At 40.7% G+C, this 23797-nt stretch overlaps 1 protein-coding gene across 2 annotated transcripts in view; it reads right to left on the bottom strand.

The window, feature by feature from the left end:
• Positions 1 to 23797, bottom strand: part of lrrc7 (leucine rich repeat containing 7) — a 341063-nt gene that overhangs the window by 214105 nt on the left and 103161 nt on the right. For both annotated transcript variants that reach the window (XM_060829788.1, XM_060829787.1), the window contains exon 6: positions 9600 to 9663. In XM_060829788.1, coding sequence (XP_060685771.1) covers positions 9600 to 9663 — 64 coding nt within the window. The remainder of the gene's footprint in view (positions 1 to 9599; positions 9664 to 23797) is intronic.

Below are 23797 nucleotides of genomic sequence, written 5' to 3'. Positions count from 1 at the left end.
ACTCCCAGTTAATATTGGGTCCCCCATAACAACTATCCTGTTACTCTCGCTCTTAGCGAGCATCATCTTTGCTATCCTTTCCTCTACATCCCTGGAACAATTTGGAGGCTATAGAAAACTCCCAACAGGGTGACCTCTCCTTTCCTGTTTCTAACCTCAGTCCAAACTACCTCAGTGGATCAGTCCTCAAATATTATTTCAGCTACTGTAGTACTACCCTTGATTAACAATACCACACACCCCGCCCCCCTCAGTCCCCACCCTTCCCCCAACTCCCCCCCCACCCCCCCCCCCCCCACCCACCCCCACCCCCACCTTTTACCATCTTCTCTGCTCTTACTGAAACATCTAAATTCCGGAGTCTGCAATAACCATCTCTGTTCCTCCTCTAGCAATGTCTCTGAAATGGCCACAACATCAAAATCTCAGGTACCAAACCGTGCTGCAAGTTCATCCACCTTATTCCAGATGCTCCTGGCATTGAAGTAGACACATTTCAAACCAGCACCCTGATTGCTGGTGCCCTCTCATGACCTTGTAAAGCCATCCCTGACCTCACTAACCTCAACCCCTTTACACTGGAACTACAATTCAAGTTCCCATTCCCCTGCTGCATTAGTTTAACATCCCCCCACCCCTGAAGAACATTAGCAAATTCCCCCCCCCATGATATTGATACCCCTCTGGTTCAGGTGAAGATCATTGTGTTTGTAGAGGTCCTACCTTCTCCAGAAAAAGCTCCAATTATCCAAGAATCCAATACCCTCCCTCCTGCACCCCATCCCTGCAGACATGTGTTCAGCTCCTCTCTCTCCCTGTTCCTCGCTTCACTCGTACATGGCACAGACAACAAATCAGAGCTAACAACTTTGTTTGTTCTAGATCTAAGCTCCCTGAATTTCTGCCTTAGATCACAACCTTTCTTCCCACCTACATCAACGGTGCCTATGTGGACCATGACTTGGGGCTGCTCCCCCTCCCCATCAAGGATTCCAAAAACATGATCTGAGATATAATGAACCCTGGTACCTGGGAGGAAACACACTAATCATGAGTCTCTCTCATTCCCACAAAACCTCCTATCTGTCCCCCTAACTATGGAGTCCCCAGTGACTAAAACTCTGCTCCTTTTCCCCTTTCCCCCCTGAGCAACAGGGACAGACTCTGAGCCAGAGACCTGTGGCCCATTGGTTACCTCTGGTACATCGTTCCCCCCCTCCAACAGTATCCAAAATGGTATACTTGTTGTTGAGGGGAACCACCACAGGAGATCCCTGCAGTGCCTGCCGGTTCCCTTTCCTACACCGATGGCAACCCATCTACCTTCTTCACGTGGCTGTGGAGTAACTACCTCCCTGTAACTCCTCTTAATAACCCCCTCCACCTCCCGAATGATCTGAAGTTCATCTAGTTCCTGCTCCAGTTCTCTAACACAGTTCTCGAGGACCTGGAGTTGGATGCACTTTCCACAAATGAAGGCAGCAGGGACACTAAAGGTGCCCTAACCTCCATTCCCACTATTTTAAATTCTGAAATAGACTGCTGAAAAAATAAAACACCAAAGAAAAGACTTGTCACTTTACCAACTGACACACAGAACTTTTCTTTTGGCTAGAGAGGTGGATGGGTGGGAGACACTATCCGAGTCGTGTTTTGGGGTAAAGCAACTGCCCAAATATGCCCAAAACTGATCTCTCCGACTGCTCCAGGAACTGAAGAACAGTAAGAGAATGAATTGCTAACTTTATTATATTGTATATAATTAAATGGGAATAAAATTTCATTAATAAAGATTTTTTTAAAAAAACAATTAACTGAACTTATCATCTTTCAGGATTCTCATGTTCCCTTATGGGCAAAATATTCATTTTAAGCAGAGCCTCAGCTGAAGTTGTAAGATTTGACATTAGACCAATTTTTAATCATTATTCAACTTAAATGAGGTGCACATAACAGTTCCAAAATCTTTGTTTGCTTATTGAAGGCTGTTATTTTTTAGAAAACCTTCTTAAAGGGTTAGTTACGTTTCGCAAATATTGGATGAGTACTCAGCATAAGGCCATTTTGAAATTTAACCCTGGAGTTTCAGACCCATCATTGAGGTTCAATAACTCTTTCTTACTACCTTTCCCTTCTTTTTGTTTTTCTTCTGCCGGGGCTATTCTATCTTTTGTGAGTCATAGAGATGTTCAGCAGGGAACCATGGAGTATTCCTTTAGAAGTAATTAAGTATATGTTGAAATCCCATTAGAAGCATTTTTCAATTAAATACCTAATTTTAAACCTACAGTTCACACTTAATGCTAGAATGCTTTTTTACAAAGTTGTAAAACATATTGAGAGTAGAAATAGATTTTTAAATGTTAAATAGTAGCCCTTTAGGCATGATATAAATGGCTACTGTGTATGAAATATTCCCCTGGAGGGGCTCAGGAACGTGGCAAGAAGAGCGAATGATTGCATACATTGGATCTGGACCCTCCTTCTCATCTCTTTAGCAATGAAGTACTGAATGAATAGGTCCACACGGGACTTTATTGATTTACCAGCAATTACAGTGCTAAAGTAATTAACATCCCTTTCAGGGCCCAGACTCTCCAGTGGCCCAATGGGGCCTACTTTCAGGAAAAGCAAGAAAAATATATAATTGAGGGATACCTACATTCCTGGTTGGGGTAGGTAAGCTCAAACCTGGGTCCAGGATACAGGATCAGGTACAGGATCCCCACGGTGGGACACAAGGGAATGGCTGACAGAAACAACGTGCTCCCCTCTCCCTCATGAGAAATAAAATGAAAAGATTTATCTTCTCACTACTACATTGCCTGAAGGCTGCTGACCTCTAATTGGACGACAGCTTGTGGTGAGGTGGGGCACCACCAAGTCCTATGATCGCTTTAAAAACTCTTAAGAAGCTGATGAGATCTCAAAACAGCCATTAGTTTGCGATAGAGTAGCAGAGCATCTGAAAGTGCCATTTCTACAACCAGAAGCCAGGAACCTTCTCTCTATATCAAACTCAGTGTTCTGCTGAATCTATCTGTGGAAGGTGCCTCCAGCTACTCAACTTCAGAAGCCATGCATCTGCTGAATTCTGACTTACATCCCCTTCGTTTTGAAAGAAAAGCCTTCAAGCGAGCCAGGCTTGCAATAAGCTAACTAGAGACTTCTACCTTCTATCTACATCTACTTTTAATCCTTGTTTCTCTACTTTATTTAATAACTGTGCCACGTTGTTTTCCTTCTAAACTTACAGAAATAGTTGCACATTAACCTTTAATCTGGTTTTTAAAGTGAAAGCATTGCTGTTTACTTTTAATTTGTACCACTCAAACTAAATGGGAATGCAATTAATTCACAGTTCACTAATCATGTTGCAGACGTGCCTCGTAGTCATGAAACTACTTCAAGTATACGAATAGGAAGAAGACATGAAAGGCTGCTGTCTGGATGCCTCGTGCTTATGGGGAAACTCTGCTGTAGAATCTAGTGCTGAAATTAAATGGGGTCCCTCAAGCATGGAAGGAAGAGGAAAGCCTCTCCAACAAGTAAGCATGAATTGAGGTAGTCAGAGAAGTCAGGAACAGAAGTGTGGACACTAACCTGGAGACTGTGCAATAAAAGAATCCAAGACATCAGGATGCATGAAAGGCGATTGCCTTGACATTCACAAGTGCCAAGCTTCATGGTTTGACAGTACATTTCCCTGCTCAGCAATCCTCACATCAACAAACTTGCATCCCCAAATCATTTTTCACTTTTCCTTGAGACAACTCACACCTCTCTCTGAGCAGCCAACAACCATTCCAGCCTTATTTTTTTGCTTTCTTGCATTCATGATACTCAGCCACCCTCCACAAGTGTTGTATTTTCCTCCTCACTACACAAACCATTCAGAATATTCACATCTCTCTGATTTCTCTCCTAGCAGGAGACATATGAGTACACAACTTGGCAAGACTTAGAAGCTATTATGAATCAGGGGAACTGATGAGTGATCGTGGCCATTTGTAACACAGTCCAAAGATATGCAAATGAGTTGGGGCTGGGAGGGAATGTAGCTGAGAGTGCAATAGGTAGATGAAAGTGGAGGTAATGGTGATAGGTCGGAGAGGATGGTGGAGTGGATAGATGGGAAGGAAGATGGATAGGTAGGACAGGTGGTGAGGGCAGTCCTGGGTTAGAAGTTTGGAACTGGGATAAGGTGGAGTGAGGGGAAATGAGGAAACTGTTGAAGTCCACATTGATCCAGTGTGGTTAGAGGGTCCCAAAGCAGAAGATGGGGTGTTCCTTCTAAAAGCGTTGGGTGGTTTGGCAGAGGCCTAGCACCTGCATGACCTTGGCGGAGTGGGAGGGGGAGTTAAAGTGTTCAGCCAAGTGGCGGTGGGGTTGCTTCATGTGTGTGTCCTGGAGATGTTCTTGGAAGCGTTCTGCAAGTAGGCGTCCTGTCTTCCCAATGTATAGGACACCATATCAGGAGCAACAGATACAGTAAATGACATGTGTGGAAGTACAGGTAAATCTATGATGGATGTGGAAGGCTCCTTTGGGACCTTGGATGGAGGTGAGGGAGGAGGTGTGGGCATAGATTTTGCAGTTCTTGTGGTGGCAGGGAAAGGTGCTGGGAGGGAAGGGTGGGTTGGTAGGAGGGACATGGACCTGACAAGAGAGTTGCAGAGGGAATGGTCTTCACAGAATGCCGATAGCGGTGGGGAGGGAAATATATCTTTGATGGTAGGGTCTGCTTGTAGGCAGAAATGGCGATGGATGATCTGATATATCAGGTGGAAGGTGAGGACCAGGGGGTTCTGTCGTTGTTGCAGTTGGAGGGGTGGAGTTTGAGCAGAGAGGTGCAAGAAGTGGATGAGATGCGCTGGAGGGCATCATTGACCACAGAGTCATAGAGGTGTACAGCACAGAAACAGACCCTTCAGTCCAATTCCTCCATGCTGACCAGATAATCCAACCCAATATCATCCCACCTGCCCATATCCTTCCAAACCCTTCCTATTCATATACCCAACCAGGTGCCTTTTAAATGTTGCAATTGTACCAGCCTCTACCACTTCCTCTGGCAGATATTCCATACACGTACCACCCTCTGCGTGAAAAAGTTACCCCTTAGGTCTCTTTTATATCTTTCCCCTCTCACCCTAAACCTATGCCCCTAGTTCTGGACTTTGTCCATTTATCCTATCCTCATGATTTTATAAACCTCTATAAGGTCACCCCTTAGCCTCCGACGCTCCAGGGAAAACATCCCCAGCCTAGTCAACCTCTCCCTATAGCTCAAATCCCCTAACCCTGGCTGCAACTTTATAAATCTTTTCTGAACCCTTTCAAGTTTCACAAAACCTTTCCGATAGGAAGGAGACCAGAATTGCATGCAATATTCCAACAGTGGCCTAACCAATGTTCTGTATAGCCGCAACACCTCCCAACTCCTATACTCAATACTCTGACCAATAAAGGAAACGCCTTCTTCGTTATCCTATCTACCTGCGACTCCACTTTCAAGGAGCTATGAACCTGCACTCCAAGGTCTCTTTGTTCAGCAACACTCCCTAGGACCTTACTATTAAGTGTATAAGTTCTGCTAAGATTTGCTTTCCCAAAATGCAGTACCTCACATTTATCTGAATTAAACTCCATCTGCCACTTCTCATCCCATTGGCCCATCTGATGAGGATCCTGTTGTAATCAGAGGTAACCTTCTTCGCTGTCCACGACACCTTCAAATTTGTAGGGGAAATTGCGCTCCTTAAAGAAGGAGGCCACCTGGTGTGTTCTATGGTGGAATTGGTCCTCCTGGAGGCGGAGGAATTGGGAATAAGGAATAGCATTTTTACAGGAAGCAGGTTTAGAGGAGGTATAGTCCAGGTAGCTATGGGAGTCAGTGTGTTTGTAGAAGATATCTATGCTGAGTCGGTCACCTTGATGGAGATGCAGAGGCCCAGGAAGGGGAGGGAGGTGTCCAGGATGGTCCAGGTGAACTTATGGTGGAATGTGTTGTGAAATTGATGAACTGTTCAACCTCCTTGTGGGAGTACAAGGTGCGCCGATAACAGTTATCAATGTAATGGAGGAAAAAGTGGGGAATGATGCCGGTGTAGCTGCGGAAGATGGCCTGTTCCACATAACCGAAAAGAGATAGGCAAAGCTGGGGCCCATGCGGGTGCCGATGGCTACCCCTTTAGGTCTGGAGGAAGTGGGAGGATTCAAAGGAGAAATGATTAAAGGTGAGGACCAATTCACCGAAACGAATGAGAGTATCAGTGGAAGGATACTGGTGGGGACGCCAGGAGAGGAAGAAATGGAGGGTTTGGATGCCTTAATCATGGTGGATAGATGTGTATAGGGACTGGATGTCCATGATGAAGATGAAATGTTGGGGGCCAGGAAAACAAAAGTCATGGAGGAAGTGGAGAATTTGGGTGGTGTCCTGAATGTAGGTAGGAAATTCCTGGACCAGCAGGATAGGACAGTATCAGGATATGTTGAGATAAGTTCAGTGGGGCAGGAGCAGGCTGAGATGATAGGCCAGCTGGGGCAGTCAGGTTTGTGAATCTTGGGTAGGTGGTAGCACCGGGGTGGGGGGTGGGGGTGTGGAAGCTGTGAATGAGAGATCCTCTGACGTGTTGAGGTTGTGTATGGTCTGGGAGATGATGGTTTGGTAATCAGAGGTGAAGTAATGGTCAAGGGGGCAGTAGGAGGAGGTGCCTGTGATTTGGTGCCTGGCTTCAGCGGTGTAGAGGTCGGTGCGCCAGACTACCACTGCATCCCCTCCCCTTGTCCGTTGGTTTGATGATAAGGCAGAGGGCTGTGCATTGCGAAGGTGAGAGGTTGGAGTGGATGAGGGAGGTGGGCAGGTTGAGGCGATCAATGTCCCGGTGGCTGTTGGAAATAAAGAGATCACTTAGAAAATATCTTCAATGAAACCAATAAGAGGGCAGGACAAAGTTGGGACTTTAACCCAATGTCACTTTTACAGTACTGGAAAACATCAATGGCTTTGTCCTCATTATATATATTTGATTGAGAGCCTAGTCCGATAAGAGCGTAAACTCAACAGGATAATGAACAGAAGACAATTCGTAAGAGTGAAGAGAATTGTTGATTTTTCTTGACTAACACCTTTGAGTCGGTACAAAAGGTGTCAATCATGCAAGTCATTCTTTCTGTGGTCTCTTTGTCAATGTCTGACTGTTTGTTTGAATAAGATTAAAAAGTGTGAAGTATATGGAGCCTTGATTCCTAATACTTTAATAGCCTGTCTGATGAACATTTTTATAGAGTTATAAACTGCAAATCTACTTTTAAAGAATTCTGAAAATGTTCCTTTTTTCTCAGTAGTTCCCTTTTGCTACGTTATTATATGGGTCATTGGTCATGCACATTTATCCATACTGGAAGGGATAAGTGTTAGCATTAAATTGGTATGGAGAGCATGGGGTCAAGGATCAGCATCTTTGAACTTACCTTTCAAGAGGTTCCCAAATCCAGTCTATGTGTCACCAATGCTCTGTGCTTTCACCATGAGTCATAGAGCAGCAAGCACAACTCTTTGAGAATTGCAGGAAGCTAGGAGGTGCCACCCTGCAAAGGGGCTGGCCAGGTAGGGAATGCAGGGTATAGGATCGTCACTGGCTCTTTTATTCAGGATATGGAGGTGCCTGTGTTGGACTGGGGTGGACAAAGTCAGAAGTCACACGTCACCAGATTGTAGTCCTCAATCCACTTGACAAAGGGCATGCGTTCTAAATGCTTGTAATTTCAAATAAACCTGTTGGACTATGACCTGGGTGTTATGCGAATCCTCTCATTTATTCAGCACTGGCAAACTAAAATGCCCAACATTGGAAATAGGGACAAGAGCATTTGAATCGAGTCCCATCACCATTTTAAATAACTCGGAGTCGTTCCCTAATTCAGCAGAAGTCCAGTCCTGAGCTGCTGAACATAAAATATGCAATAGACATCAGGCTTTACAATGTTATTCTTTATATTACAATGCCTCAAATCTTCAGATCTGGGTCAGAATTCCTATTTCCAAACCAGATTAGACAAAATGTTACATAGCTACCTGCCTACCAATGGAGAATTCTTCCAAAATCAGCAAGTGCGGTATCCTAAAAGACAGTATTGGAGAGAATCTTTATAGACTGCACGCTTTTTATGGCACTAGCTAAGAATGCCCAAAGTCTCTTTGAGAAACTACGGAGCAAAGAAGAGTCTTTGGTGGCAGCTGGGCGAGCAGGTAAGGTGATAGATTGGGAGTGGCAGGTAGGTGAGACAATAGACAAGCTGGATTAGCAGGCAGTTGGTTGGTAGATAGGGTAGATGGATTGGACCTGGGGAAAGGCTTTGGTTTTTCAAATTGGGGGCTTCAGGGACGATTGTTGGAGGGGTTTTGGGTTAAGGGAGTGGATTAGATTGTGGGGAGGGGTTTGGAGACGGGAAAGATTTAGGAAGGTCAGTTATATATTCACACAGATGTTACAAATCACTTTTCATCTAACATTTTCTGCATAACTATCTAGAGAACGAAGTTGAAACCCTCAATCATGGAATCATACAATCCCTACAGTGTGGAAACAGGCCACTTGGCCCAACAAGTCCACACCGACCCTTTGAAAAGTAACTCACCCAGAACCATTCCCCTAACCTATTATCCTACATTTACCCCGCTTTAATGCACCTAACCAACACACCCCGAAACACTATGGGCAATTTAGCAGGGTCAATCCACCGAACCTACACAGTCATAGAGATGTATAGGACAAAAACAGACCCTTCAGTCCAACTCGTCCACACTGACCAGATATCCCAACTCAATCTAGTCCCATTTGCCAGCACTTGGCCCATATCTGTCTAAACCCTTCCTATTCATATACCCATTCAGATGCCTTTTAAATATTGCAATTGCACCAGCCTCCACCACTTCCTCTGAAAACTCATACCATAAAAGTACTGCCCTCTGCATGAAAAAGTTGCCCCTTAGGTCTCTCTTATAACTTTCCCCTCTCACCCTAAACCTATGCCTCTAGTTCTGGACTCCTCCACCCCAGAAAAAAGACTTTGTCTATTACCCTATCCATGTTCCTCATGATTTTATAAACCTCTATAAGATCACCCCTCAGCCTCCGACACACCAGGGCAAACAGCCCCAACCTATTCAGACTCTTCCTATAGCTCAAGTCCTCCAACCCTAGCAACATTCTTGTAAATCTTTTCTGAACCCTTTCAAGTTTCACAACATCCTTCTGATAGGAAGGCAACCGGAATTGCACTCATTATTCCAAAAGTGGCCTAACTCAGAGTTGGAGATATTTTTGAATAGTTCCAAATGCAGAGTAATTTACATTCAAAGTTTTCTTGCCAAATCCCACCTAGTCAGAGCATTAAGGTCTCCGGGGGGGGGGGGGGGGGGGGGGGGGTCTCAGTGTATATCTTTGGAGTATGTCTAATCTCTAACAATCTAGAGAATGGATGATCTAGGCCAATATACAACAGATTCCTTTTTTCAGTAGTAAAATGTCACTGGCTATTGTTAGTGGCACCTGATCCATACAAGTCAACTTCTATTCATCATTTCTTACCAGCTCTGTGAATTCATTACTGCCCAGATCCAATCGATCTATCTGTGTCAGCCTGTGCATTGACCTGTAGCAAATGAAAATATAAGAATTAAAATTTACATGTTTTGTCATTTTGGTTGGTTCAAGACCCTTAACTACTTAAATGCACAAAATTGGATGTCATAACTGGATATGTGGGAAAGAAAATATAACATGAAACTTTGCATTTATACCTCTTGCACATCCTCAAGCCATCTCAGAGTTTCACAGATGAGTTCAAATGCTGTTCTTGATGTTGCAAAGGCAAGACTGGCAGCAAATTTGTCCACGTTGTCCCACAAACAATAGTGAAATATACACCTCGTTAATCTGATTTTGTGAGCATTAGTCGAGGGAAAAATATTTGCAATGTGGAAAAAAATGTCAATCTGCAGTCAACAAATTCATTAAAGAGGTAACTGATATAGTTTACCAACTCAAGAATCTCCATCAATTTTGTCTGGAGAACCAACAAAAGGAAAGAGAAATAAAAAGAATTTTAAAAATCTGCGAAAGGCAGACATCTTAAGGAAAAATAGATTGTAACTCGGCAATAACAAAGAAAAAAGATTGAATTAGATTTTCAACTTTTTGCCTGGGATTCCAATAATTTCAATGATGAACAGTCCATCTGTAAAGCCAGTGCTGTAGCCAAAAAACAAGTTATAAAATTTGCCACAACGTTACTTATTTACCACACTAATAATTTTCTTTATCAGAATATTAGGAAAAGTAATGTATTTGAAATTTCAAAAATGAAAGGGCATCATTGTTCTTTTCAAATGATGGTGTTTCCAAAGTCAATCCTTTTATAGCTTGCACTATATAGCTAAATGTAGTCATTTACGAAAATAAGGTTAGATATTTCATGGATTGTAATCAAAAGAATCTGACTTTGAATCACGAAAGATAATGTTAGGGCAGGTGACCCATCCTTGGTCAAAGAGGTAGGTTTTAGGGTACATTCTATAGGAGGAATGGTGGAGAAATTGATTTTAGGAAGGATTTCCAAATCTTAGAATTATATGATCCAGAAGGGGCCCTTCTGCCCATCGAGGTCTATCCTCCCAAAAATGTACTACGACCTATACTATCCCACTTTCCCACACCAGGCCCTTGCTTTGAATGTTATGACACTACTAGCGCTGATCCAAGGTTTAAAGGTTGTGATGTTTCCCAACTCAACTGCCCTCCCAGGCAGTGCATTCCAGCCCCCAACCACCCACTGGATGAAAAAGTTTTCCTCAAACTCCTCTAAACCTCCCATCTTTCATTTTAAAATTATGCTGCCTTGTCATTGACCTTCCAACTATGGGGAACTGCTGTTTTCTGTTCACCCTGTCCAGATCTTAGCACCTACACAGCTGCATAAATGTCTGTCAATGGTGTAGTGATTAAAATCAGAAATGTGCAAAAGGTCAGAGTTGGAGGAGTTCGCAGATCTGGGAAGGAAAGGGTTGTAGAACTGGAGTATGCTATAGAGATAAGGAGGAGAAAGAAAATTAAAGTATTTGTGAACAAGAATGAGAGAAATTGAAGCATCGTAAAACAAAGCCAACATATGTCACTGAGTATAGAGGTAATAGGTGAACAAAACTTGATACAAGATATGATATGGACACTTGAGATTTGGATGGCTTATTGTATTGTACTGAGTTAGACTAACACGTGCTCAGCTACAAGCAGCTATATTTAAACTATTTAATCATACTTCCCAAATATTGAATGTAGCAGAGAGAACAATGGAACAAAACGTTCAGATCTTGCAATATACGACACGCCCTCTCCACTTAAAAAGGAACAACGCGTACATTAACATGTAAAATGTTATATTTACATAAGTTCCCAAAATGCAATATGATTAAACCAACATCAGCGATATGCAAATGCAAATATTGGATTGTATACTTATTTTTGTTGTAATATACATGACCAATATACCAGAGTAATTTATGTATTAAAAGGAAGTGTTTTCTTAACACAGGTACTTTTCTTTTGTTCTAATGAAATGTCACTGGACACAAAATGTCAACTTTGTTTTCTCCCCACTGATGCTGTCAGACTTGCTGAGTTTCTCCAGCACTTTGATTTTGGTTTAAATCTCAAGCTCTTAATTAATCTATCTGGCTGGTTACTTCCTTCTGTTTGCATTAGCTGGAATCTGCTTGTTTTGTATCTGTAAGCTGTATCAAATCTGAACTTTAACTCCATTTAATGGTTGGGACTGTAACATTGATTTGGCTTAACCAATTACCTTGATTTACACTGTTCACCTGGTGGTTTGGGTAATGCAGTACTACCAAACTTTCAGTTTCTTTTTGACTTTCACTTTAGGAGAAATTTAGACTATAGGATATTAAACCTGCTCTCCCTTTGTCAAATCTCCTCTTTCCTAAACATGTTATCTACTTAAAACAATCTCTATTGTGTAATCAAAATCACTTTAGGTAATCCAAACTTGTGTCACATTGCTCTACAGCCCTTAAGTTTTCAAATGACATGTAAACAAAAATGTCATCCCAGCCTTATTCAATTTTGCTATTGTATTTTACACAATGAAAATCTAACAAAAGCTCAGCTGCAGGGAGCCATTATTTAACTACTTTATTTACACCATCACAACAGAGATTGCAGCAAAGAGGGCAATATAGCAAAATGTTCAGATGTCCATTCTACTACAGGTCTCAGTCAAAAAGTCTTCCAACTCTTTAGTTCCAATCCTCGTTAGATATACGGGTGGTGCCAAAGGCCTGGAGGATTGTCAATGTTATTCCCTTGTTCAACTAAATGGGAAAAGGGTCAACCTGGCAATGATATTTGTAAATGCACAGATTCAAAGTAAAGCCAGTGTGGACTTTGAAAGTCCCAATTACGTTTGATGTTTTTTTTTGACAAAGTAACAAAGAAAGTGCATGAGGTCAGTATGGCTTATGAAACACCTTCTGATCTATATTAACTTTCAGAAGATGTTTCATAAGGAACCATTATTATGTTTGCTAGAAAAAAATTAAACTTTTGAGATAAAATGAACAGTAACAGTCTGATTACAAAATTGGCTAAGGAATAAAAGTGAAGAATAATGACAGAGCACTAATTAGTGAGAAGGGTGTAGAGAAGAAATATACATGGAAAGTAGTTGAGGTTTAAACGTTAATGACTTGTTATAATGAGGAACTTCAATTATCTGAATATAGACTGGGATATTAGCACTGAAAAGGGAAGAGGGAGCAGAAGTGCCGACAATATGTTCAAAAAGGTTTTGCAGTGACATGTTTTCAACCAAGAACCACTGCTAGACCTGGTTCTTGGGAATAAGGAGGGTCAAGTCGATCAAGTCTCAGGGGCGAAGTTTTATGGAATACTGAACACTGTATCATAAGGTTTAGGATGACTTTGGAAAAGGGTCATGTAAAACCTAGAGTAAGAATAGTTTATTGGAGGAAATTTTACTTCAAAATGGACCGAGGATGAATAAATTGGACTCAAAGGAAAAGAAAAGATTTGGAAACAGTTGAGATAAATACTCTCAAAAAAACAAAAGGCTGGGCAAACAAATTCTGAGTTCCCTGGATGACAAAAAGGTAGGCATTTTGATAAAGAAGAAGTATGCTCATGACAGCTATCAAGATGAAAATACAATTGAAATCCAAGTTGAATGTAGAAGGTTCAGAGATATGTTAAAAAGGCAAGTAAGAGAAACAAAGAAAAAATATGAAAAATAGGCTAGAGTTAAAGTTGCCATACCAGACCACTGGGCTGCTCTCTCATTAGGGAGAAATGACAAGTCGTGGTTTAACCTGAGGGTCACCATGCCTCATAAGGACAGAGAGGTTGAGAAGGAGAGTCCTTCACATGCAGGAATAAAGTGACGCTGTTGGCATCACTCTGCATTGCAAACCAGCTGTCCAGCTAACTTAGCTAACTGAAAAGACTGGTGGCACACATAAAAGGGAATTCCAAAGTATTCTATATGTATATAAATATTGAAAGAGTGTTAAAAGACATGAAACATTTTTTTTACACAGAGGTTGGTTTGCATGTGGAATGAAGTTCCTGATGAAGTGGTGGATTGGGTACAGTTACAACATTTAAAAGACATTTGGATAGATACATGAATAGGAAAGGGTAGGAGTTAAAAGGAGGATGGGAGCTGAGTAGGGACCAAAAGGGGATTTACAGAAGGGCATGGCTGAAATATTAAATTAATACTTTGCCTTGATCTTTACCAAGGAGGCAGATGCTACCAGGCTACAGTGAAACAGAAGGAGATTCCATTCCTACAAAGGTTTAAGTTTGATATTGAGGAGGTATTGGATAGGCTGTCCATACTTAAAGATGACAAGGCACTGGGTGAGATGGATTTAAGGATATTGAGGAAATGAAAATAGAAATTACTGGGGCACTAACAATAATTTTTGACTCAGGGATGGTGCCAGAGGACTGAGGATTGCAGATGTTACATCCTTGTTCATAAAAAGGTATGGACACAAGCCAAGCAACTACAGACAAATCAGTTTAACTTTAGAGGAAGGAAAACCTATAGTCATAATAATTTGACACAAAATTAATAGTCATATGAACAAAAGCAGGTTAATTAAGCATCAATTTCTTAAGGAAAATTATAAATAACTAACTTATGGGGTAATGAGGTTGATACAGATATTGTGTAAATGGACTTCTAAAAGACATTTGATACAGTGCTGCACAACAGACTTGTGACAAAGGTATAGATCATGGAATAAAAAGGGACAATAGCAACAATATGGATACAAAATTGGATGAATGATAAGTAACAGAGCAATGATTGATGGATGTTTTTCAGGCTTGGGAAAATATGTCGTGAAATTCAGCAGGGGTCAGCGTTGGAAATATTGCTATTCTTGATATATACTAATGCAGCACACAATTTCAAAATTTGTGGTTGATACAAAACATGGGGGCATTATAAGCAATGAAGAGGATGATGTAGCAATTCAAGGAGACATATGCAAGTTCAAAGTGGAGAACTATAAAGTTATGCAATTTTTAGGCAAAACATACAAAAATATAAAATAAGGTGACAACATCAAAGGAGGGGGTCCAGGAGCAGTGTGATCTTGATGTATACATACATAGGTCATTAAGGGTGGCGGGACAGATAAAAGTATTTACAGCATCCTTGGCTAAATGAGCATGGAGCACAACAGCAAGGAGGGTATGTTGAACATATATAAGCCACTAACTTGACGTCAGCTAGAGTACTGTGACAGTTCTAGATGTTAAACTTTAGAAAGAATGTTAAAGGATTGGAGAGACTGCAGAAGATGTTTACAAGATTGGTTTCAAGAAATTCAGTTTTCATTTATTCAATTACAGTTCTGGAGGTAGGTAGGAGAGGCTGTTATAAAGTCATACAGCACAGAAACAGACTCTTCAGAGCAACCAGTCCATGCCGAACATATTCCCAAACTAAATCTGTCTGCCCCCTCCAAACTTTTCCTGTTCACATACTTATCCAAATGTCTTTTAAATGTTTTAATTGTACCCACATCCACCGTTTCCTCAGGAACTTCATTCCACAGTAAAAAGTGAGGTCTGCAGATGCTGGAGATCAGAGCTGAAAATGTGTTGCTGGTTAAAGCGCAGCAGGTCAGGCAGCATCCAAGGAACAGGAAATTCGACGTTTCGGGCAAAAGCCCTTCATCAGGAATTCTGATGAAGGGCTTTTGCCCGAAACGTCGAATGTCCTGTTCCTTGGATGCTGCCTGACCTGCTGTGCTTTAACCAGCAACACATTTTCAACTTCATTCCACAGGCAAACCAAGGTCTGTGTAAAAAAATTTGTCTCATGTCTTTTTTAAGTCTCTCTCCCCTCACTTTAAAAATGTGTCCCTTAGTCTGGAAATTCCCCACCTTAGGGAAAAAAGAACTGCCATCACTCTATCTATACCTCTCATTATTTTATAACCTTCTATCAGGGGTCACCTCTCAACCTCCTATGCTCCAGTGAAAAAAGTCCCAGCCTGTCCAGCCTTTCTTTGGAACTCAAAGCTTTCATAATCGGCAACATCCTGGTAAATCTCTTCTGAAAACTCTCTGGCTTGTTAACATCCTTCTATAACTGGGAAACCAGAACTGGATACAATATTCCAGAAGCAACTTCACCAAAAACTGCAACATGACTTCCCAACTCCTATACTCAAAGGACTGAGCAAAGAAGGCAAGTGTGCCCAATGCCTTTTTAACCATCCTGTCTATATGTGACACAAACTTTAGAGATTTATGTACCTGCACACCCAGGTCCCTCTGTTCTACAACACGATCCAAGGCCCTACAATTTAATTGTATAAGGCCTACCCTTATTTGTCGTACCAAATGCAATACTTCACATTTATTCAGACTGAACTCCACCTGCCATTTTTCAGCCCATTGACCCATTTAATCACGATCTTTCACAGAGACAAAAAACTGCAGAAGTTGGAATCCAAAGTAGACAAACAAGAGGCTTGAAGAACACAGCAAGCCAAACAGCTTAGAAAACCTTCTTCCCTGTTTACTGTGCCAACAATTTTGATGTCATCAGCAAACTTAGTGACCATGCTATATTCTCATATAAATCATTTATATAAATGATAAACAAAAGAGAACCCAGAACCAATCCCTGTGGAACACTGCCGGTCACACGCCTCCAGTCCAAAAAGCAATCCTCCACCTATTAAAGCAATTATGTATCCAATTGGCCAGCTCATCCTGAATCCCACATGACCTAACTTTACTAATTTCTCTACTATACCTTGTCAAAGGCTTTACTAAAATCCAATTAAACAACATCGACTGATCTGCCATCATTGACCTTTTTGGTAACTTCCTCAAAAAACTCAATCAAGTTTGTGAGACATGATTTTCCTTACACAAAACTATCCTGACTATCCGTAATCAATCTTTGCCTCTCTGAACGTCCATAAATCCTATCTTTTATTATCACCTTCAACAATTTACCCACAACCGAAGTCAGACTCACAGGTCTAATGTTAACCGGTTTCTCCTCACAACCCTTACTAAACAAAGGTACAACATTAGCCATCCTCCAGTCATCAGGCACCCACCGTAGTTATAGATGATGCAAACATTTCTGCAAGGAGTCTTGTAATTTCCTCTTTTACTTCCTACAACGTTCTGGAATACATTGGATCAGGACACAGAGATTTATTCACCTTAATATTCTTTAAGATGTCCCGAACTTCCTCTTCTATAATGTGTAATATTTTTAAAACATCAAAGTTTATTTCTCTGCATTCTCTAGACTCCATTTCTTTCTCCACAGTAAAAACTGACGCAAAATATTCATTTAATATCTCTCCCATCTCCTGGGATTCAACACAATGATACCCTCCTTGATCTTTAAGGGGCCCTACACTCTCTCTAGTTACCACCTTGCTCTTAATGTATTTGTTAAATCTCTTTGGATTATCCTTAATCTCATTTGCCAATGCTATCTTATATCCCCTCTTTGCCTTCTTGATTTCTCTCTGAAGAATGTCCCCACACTCTTTATATTAATTAAAAGATTCAATTGAACCAAGGTGCCTATATCTAAAATAAGATTCTCTTTTATTCTTGACTAGAACCTCAATATCTTCATTCATCCATTGCTCCTTAATCTTATCTGCCTTACTCTTACAAAATGCCTCTGAACTCTCATCATCACACTCTTGAATGCCTCCCATGTATCAGACGTCCTTTTTTCCGTGATCAGGCAACTCCAATCAATTTTTGAAAGTTCCCGTCTCATACCATTAAAATTCCTCTTACTCTAATTCAAAATGTTTAACTTTTATGGCAGGTTTATTCTTTTCCATAACCATTTTGAAAATAATAGAATTATGATCACTAGACCCAAAGTATTCCCCCACTTTTACTTCAATCACCTGCCCTGCTTTATTGCCCAAGAGAAGGCCTAGTTTAGCTCCTTCTCTAGTAGGAGCATCCACATATTGATAAAGAATTGTTTTGAACACATTTGACAAATTCTTCACCATCCAAACCCTTAACACTGACTGGGATTACAATAATGTTTGGAAAATTAAAATCTCCCATTATTACAACCTTATGTATCTGAGAGCTCCCTATATATTTGTTTCTCAATTTCTCTCTTGCTTTTGGGAGGGGCCTATTGTACAATGCCATCAAAGTGATCTGTCCTTTCTTGTTTGTAATTTCTACCCATAAATTTTCACTTGACGATTTTTCAGAAATATTTTCCTTTGTTACAGCAGTAATGTATTCCTTAATCAAAATCACCACCCATCCCTCCTTTCTTGCCTTCTTTTCTATCCTTCCTATAGCATCTAAAACCCAGAACACTGAGCTGCCGGTCTTGTCCATCTCAGCCAAGTTTCTGTAATAGCTATGACATTCCAATCCCATCTCCTTATACATGCTTTGAGTTCATCAACCTTACTTGTAAGACCCCTTGCATTAAAATAATTGCAATTTAGTTCTTCAGAGTTACTACATACTCTGACTTCTCTTGTCTTTCTTTTCTAACTGACGTGCTCTCCTCACATTCAGGAATCTCTCCATCAATCCTCCCATTTACACTGCTACTTAGAATCCCTCGACTTGCCTTCTCCATCAGTATGAAGTCTCCCTTGACAGAATGAGCAAATCTCCCTGCTTGGATATTGGTCCCTTTCCAGTTTAGATTATGCCCATCTTTTTTGAACAGGTCTTTTCTATCCGACAGGCCAATTGACCAAAAACTTGAATCCTTGAACAATACATCAGCTCTTCAGGCACTGATTTATTTCCTTCCACCTTTTTTTGTTCCTACCCTCATTTGAGTTTAACACTGGGAGTAAACCAAAATTACTATTTTGAAAAATCTTCTGCCTAATCTCTTAAATTCACCTGCTTTAATCATTTCCCTAAAAGTTATTCCAACCAATGTTTACAATAATTTCTGGCTTCTTAATCTCATTTTTAACAATATGTTGAAATGTCTAGAAACATCCTTAATCCTGGGATCAGGAAAGCAACAAATCACCCTAAATTTATGCTCACTGCCACAGAATCTCCTGTCTATGTCCCTGACAGAAGAGTCCCCGAAAGCAATAATTCTAGTAAATCTTTAAAATGCTGCCTAACATAAGAATCATTCCAAGTGTCCAATAACTGACTGGCCATTCCATTTTCCACTGAGAGACTATCCCCTTCAACAGTTCCAATAAATGAATATCTATTTGATAGAAGAGTAGCCATTGGAGACTTTTGAACTATCTTCTTACGTTTCCTGACAGTCACCTATCAATCTGGTTGACCCCGCTGCTAAATAACTTTTCTGAATCGACTTGCCATCTCATTCTGGACCTTATATATGGCATTAATAACATTCAGCCTAAATAACACATAAAATAATCTACCTTACATTACCTACAGAAAAAAGATGGTAAAATGGAAGAAAAAAATAAAATATATACATCAAACATATAAACCTTAAATAAAATCAATTACTTAGCTGATTAACTGAATAAAAATGATTCCTCTTCAATAAAATCCTTGAAGAAAACAAATAATCTCGAAAGCTGAAAATGTGTTGCTGGAAAAGCGCAGCAGGTCAGGCAGCTTCCAAGGAGCAGGAGAATCGACGTTTCGGGCATGAGCCCTTCTTCAGGAGCCCTTCTGAAGAAGGGCTCATGCCCGAAACGTCGATTCTCCTGCTTCTTGGATGCTGCCTGACCTGCTGCGCTTTTCCAGCAACACATTTTCAGCTCTGATCTCCAGCATCTGCAGTCCTCACTTTCTCCTAGAAAATAATCTTGAGAGCTGACCACATGTACGACTCTCCGGAACGAAAACCCACTCCTTATTTAAGAACAAATTGTTTGGTTTTTCCAGAAAAAAACCTTTGCAATGTAAAGAAAACCTTCTAAGACACAGATAGACTTCTTATAATTTTGAATTCAGAATAAAAAAACCTCAGCGGTTCACTGTAGATCTTGAAAATGTTCAATTTTTTAAAAGTTTGTTCGAAAAAATATAATTTTTAAAATTAATTTTCATTGGAATCTTAATAAAACAAAATGGAAGAGGAGAAAGCTAAGAGAGTATCCAGTTCAAGTATTCAAAGTCATAAGGGTCTGGTCAAAACAAATACGGAAAGACTGTTTCCACTCATGAAAAAGATCGAGAGGGAGGGGACAGATTGAAATGAATTGTGATATGAGGAAAAGCTTTATCGTGCATTGAAAAGTTCGGGTCTGGAATGCACTGCCTATGACTGGAGGTAGGCTGAATTGAAGCATTCAAAAGAGATTTTGATTGTTACTTGCAAAAAAAAGGTTGTGCAGGATAACGGGGAGAAGGTAGGAGAACCGCACTCTGTGAACTTCTTATTCAGACAGCTGGTGCAGACACAATAGGTGTGTGGTAGACAAGCAGGAGGCTGGAAGAAAACAGCAAGCCAGGGCAGGTGGAGATGGCAACATTTCTGGTGTAACCCTTCTTCAGGACTGGGGTTGGGCAGAAGGGGAGCTGCAGATAAAGGGGTTGGTGGGAGCAGGGTGGTGAAGTGAGAATAGGTAAAGATAGATAACGGGTATGACCTGATTAGTCAATGGGAGCAACGAATCTGGTAGGTGGCTGGGAGGAGCGATGGGGAGGCTGGGATAGGAAGGGAGTTGGAGAACTCACTGTTGAGTCCTCCGGGCTGTAGGCTGCCCAGGCAGAAGATTTTAGATTAGATTAGACTACCTACAGTGTGGAAACAGGCCCTTCGGCCCAACAAGTCCACATCAACCCTCCGAAGAGAAACCCACCCCCCTATATTTACCCTAACTGATCTACCTAACACTACAGGCAATTTAGCATAGCCAATTCACCTAAGCTGCACATCTTTGGACTGTCGGAGCAAACTGGAGCAAATTCCCACACAGATAGTTGCCTGAGGTGGGAATTGAACCCGGGTATCTGGCGCTGTGAGGCAGCAGTGCTAATCACTGTACCGCCCACTGCCACCGTGCTGTGAAGATGAGATGTTTCTCCAATTTGCAGTTTGGGTCATCATGGCAATGGAGGAGGCTGAGTTGGTTATGTCGGAGAGGGAGTGGGAAGGGGAATTAAAGTGGGCAGTGACTGGAGGGTCTGTTTGGCCTCTGAGGGCCTGGCTGAGGTGCTCGGCGAACCGTTCCCTAAGTATACGTTTGGTTTCCCCGATGTACAGAATAGGCTACATGGCATCCTTCTAGGATGTAACAATTCTGTGATAAAAATGAAAATTCTGTTTATTGAATGAGAAGTCAAGTTCTCCTAGTTTCATTATTTGAACCACTGATATTGATATATATCAATAACTTGGACTTGTGCATGCAGGTAACAATTTGACTTTTTGCAAATCTATGTAGTGCTATGTAGTGTAATAAACATTGAGGAAAATAGTAATAAACTTCAAGAGAATGTGGGCAGCATTGTGGAATAGGCTTACTCATGGCACAGGAAAGTTGATGTACATTGAGATGATACATTTTAATGGGAAAAATGAATAGAGACAGAAAATGATAAATGAAATAATTGTAAAAGGGGTGCTAGAACAGAGACACTTGGTGGTGTTTATGCACAGATCTTTGAAAATATCAGGACAAGTTATAAAACCACTAAAGCACATGGGATCTCAAGCTTTATAAATTGAAGGATAGAGTACAAATAGAACAAGATTTATGCTAACCCTATACTAAACTAGTTCAACCCAGGTGGAGTGTGCTGTCAGTCTTTTTTTTGTTTCCTGCACATTTTAAGAATGATATGAAAGCTTTGGAGAGAGTATAGAAGAGATTAACAAAACTGGTTCCAGGGATGAGGGATTACAGTTTCACAGTTAGACTGGAGAATCTGAAACTGTTCTTCTTAAAGTAGAGAAAACATTGAGGAGACTGGGTAATAGTCTAAAATTATACAAGGTTTAGATTGAGAAGATAAAGTCAAACTATTTCTGTAGTTGAAGTGTTGACAATTAGAGGATAAAGATGACAAGTATGTGAGTAAAGAACAGAGAAGTGGGATTAACGTTTTGGAAGAGATGTCATACACTTATTAGATTCATTGTCTCTTCCTATGCTGCACAATTCTATGATTCTGTAAAAGTTTCCAGAGGATGGGAGACTTGTCTAGACAGCATTGGAATAAGTTTAGAGGTAACAAAGCTAGAGGGTTTCAGCACCAAATGAGTTGAAGCAGGTTTGAAAGTGGGGAAAGCATAGGAAGTGGAAGTAGATGGTCCTAGTTTTATGGAGGATACAGGATTGGATGATGTCTCAGGGTCAAATATGAAATAAAAATTGTGAATAGTCTGATTTTAGCCTCAGAGATGGGACAATTTGTTGCACACTGGTGCTTCTACAGCAGCAGTGTAAGCAGTCAGAACAAATGGTAAGCCCTGTTGACTATTAGAAGAAGAATTGGTGGAAATAAACTTACCTAATGGATGCCCTCTTACAACTAGGTTCCAGCTGAGGAATCTCTTACAACAATCACCATTTGATTTTCCTAATCTTTGGATTGAGACGGGACTTATCAGTTGTTTCCTTAATTATTCATCCTCACAAGATAACAATCATGTCTACAATGTTAAACTAAAATGGGAAGTATGGATAGCACAGTTTCCATGAATATTAAGGTTCTGAGGAAAATTACTGCCAACCCTTCACATATATCTAGTCTATTTACCTCTCACTAATATGTTTAAATTAATAATTCAGTTAGGAAAAGGCTAAAGTAAAGGGAAGAATTCCAAAAAATTCACCCTCCTAGCGAGAGCATGTATCACAAAATTTCATGATTTTACATAATTTTAATGGACAGAAAATCATGGGGAGAGGAATTTTGATTTTGTGGTAAACATTTTCATTGGCTAAGGCTTCTGACTGAAAAGTTCCATTTATAAAATCAGTATTATCCTTTTAAAAGTTGCTTGGGAAAAAGAAAAGTAAATTAGTCAACTTAGTAATAGTTAAGAGTTTCTACTTACTTGTATGTAGACTTGTATTCAAATTCCTTAGGGATAGATGTTGAATACATAACTTGCTAGAACTTCAGTTAAGTGCAACTGAAAATGGATACTGACGGAAAATGTGGCAACAGAGGTCTCTCTGTGACCCTGACCATGAGAATTCTGCTTCTGGTACCTGTAAATAAATTAAGCCGTCCACATATTTATAAATATACTTTTGTGTTTGATTGTTTGGCACTGATTTTTCACTTGGGTTTAACCTCTGTACCTGCTTCAGAAAATGGCCCACACTGTGGGGTGGCACAGTGGTTAGCACTGTTGCCTCACAGCACCAGGGTCCCAAGTTTGATTCCAACCTTGGATGAATGTCTGTGTGGAGTTTGCACATTCTCCTTGTGTTTGCGTGGGTTTCCTCTGGGTGCTCTGGCTTCCTCCCACAGTCCTAAGATGTGCAGGTTAGGTGAATTGGCCATGATAAATTGCCCATAGTGTTAGCTGCATTGGTCAGAGGGAAATGGGTCTGGGTGGGTTACTCTTCGGAGGGTCGGTCTGGACTTGTTGGGCCGAAGGGCCTGTTTTCACGCTGTAGGGAATCTAATCTAATCTAATCAAACAACACCAAGATAGAATTTGTAAATAATCAAAGTTATAGCTCGAGATATGCAAGAGAAATATCTTGCAATCTTTGTTTCAGGAAGACTCCATTGCAGAAATCCCTTTTCTACAGCGGACTACACCATTTCAGCCATAGCACTCATATAACACTTCACAGGAGTCAACATTGTTTAAGGACTAAGTGGCAGAATTTTCAATTTATTTACAGGTACCAGAAGCAGAATTCTCATGGTCAGGGTCAAAGAGAGACCCCTGATGCCATATTTTTCTTCAGTACCCATTTTCAGTTGCACTTAACTGAAGATCTCGCTAGGAGGGTGAATTTATTGGAATTCCTTCCTTTATTTTAGCCTTTTCCCAACTGAATTATTAATTTAAACATATTAGTGAGAGGTAGATAGATTAGATATATATGAAGGGCTAGCAGTAATTTTCCACAGAACCTTAATATTCATGGAAACTGCGCTATCCATACTTCCCATTTTAGTTCAACATTGTAGACATGATTGTTATCTTGTGAGGATGAATTATTAAGGAAATAACTGATAAATCCTACCTCCATCCGAAGATTAGGAAAATCAAA

The sequence above is a fragment of the Hemiscyllium ocellatum genome, chromosome 9 (genome assembly GCF_020745735.1).
Source record: "Hemiscyllium ocellatum isolate sHemOce1 chromosome 9, sHemOce1.pat.X.cur, whole genome shotgun sequence".
In the NCBI taxonomy this organism is placed as follows: Eukaryota; Metazoa; Chordata; class Chondrichthyes; order Orectolobiformes; family Hemiscylliidae; genus Hemiscyllium; species Hemiscyllium ocellatum.
The sequence above is the reverse complement of the archived record's forward strand: the minus strand, read 5'-3'. Positions and strand labels throughout refer to the sequence as shown.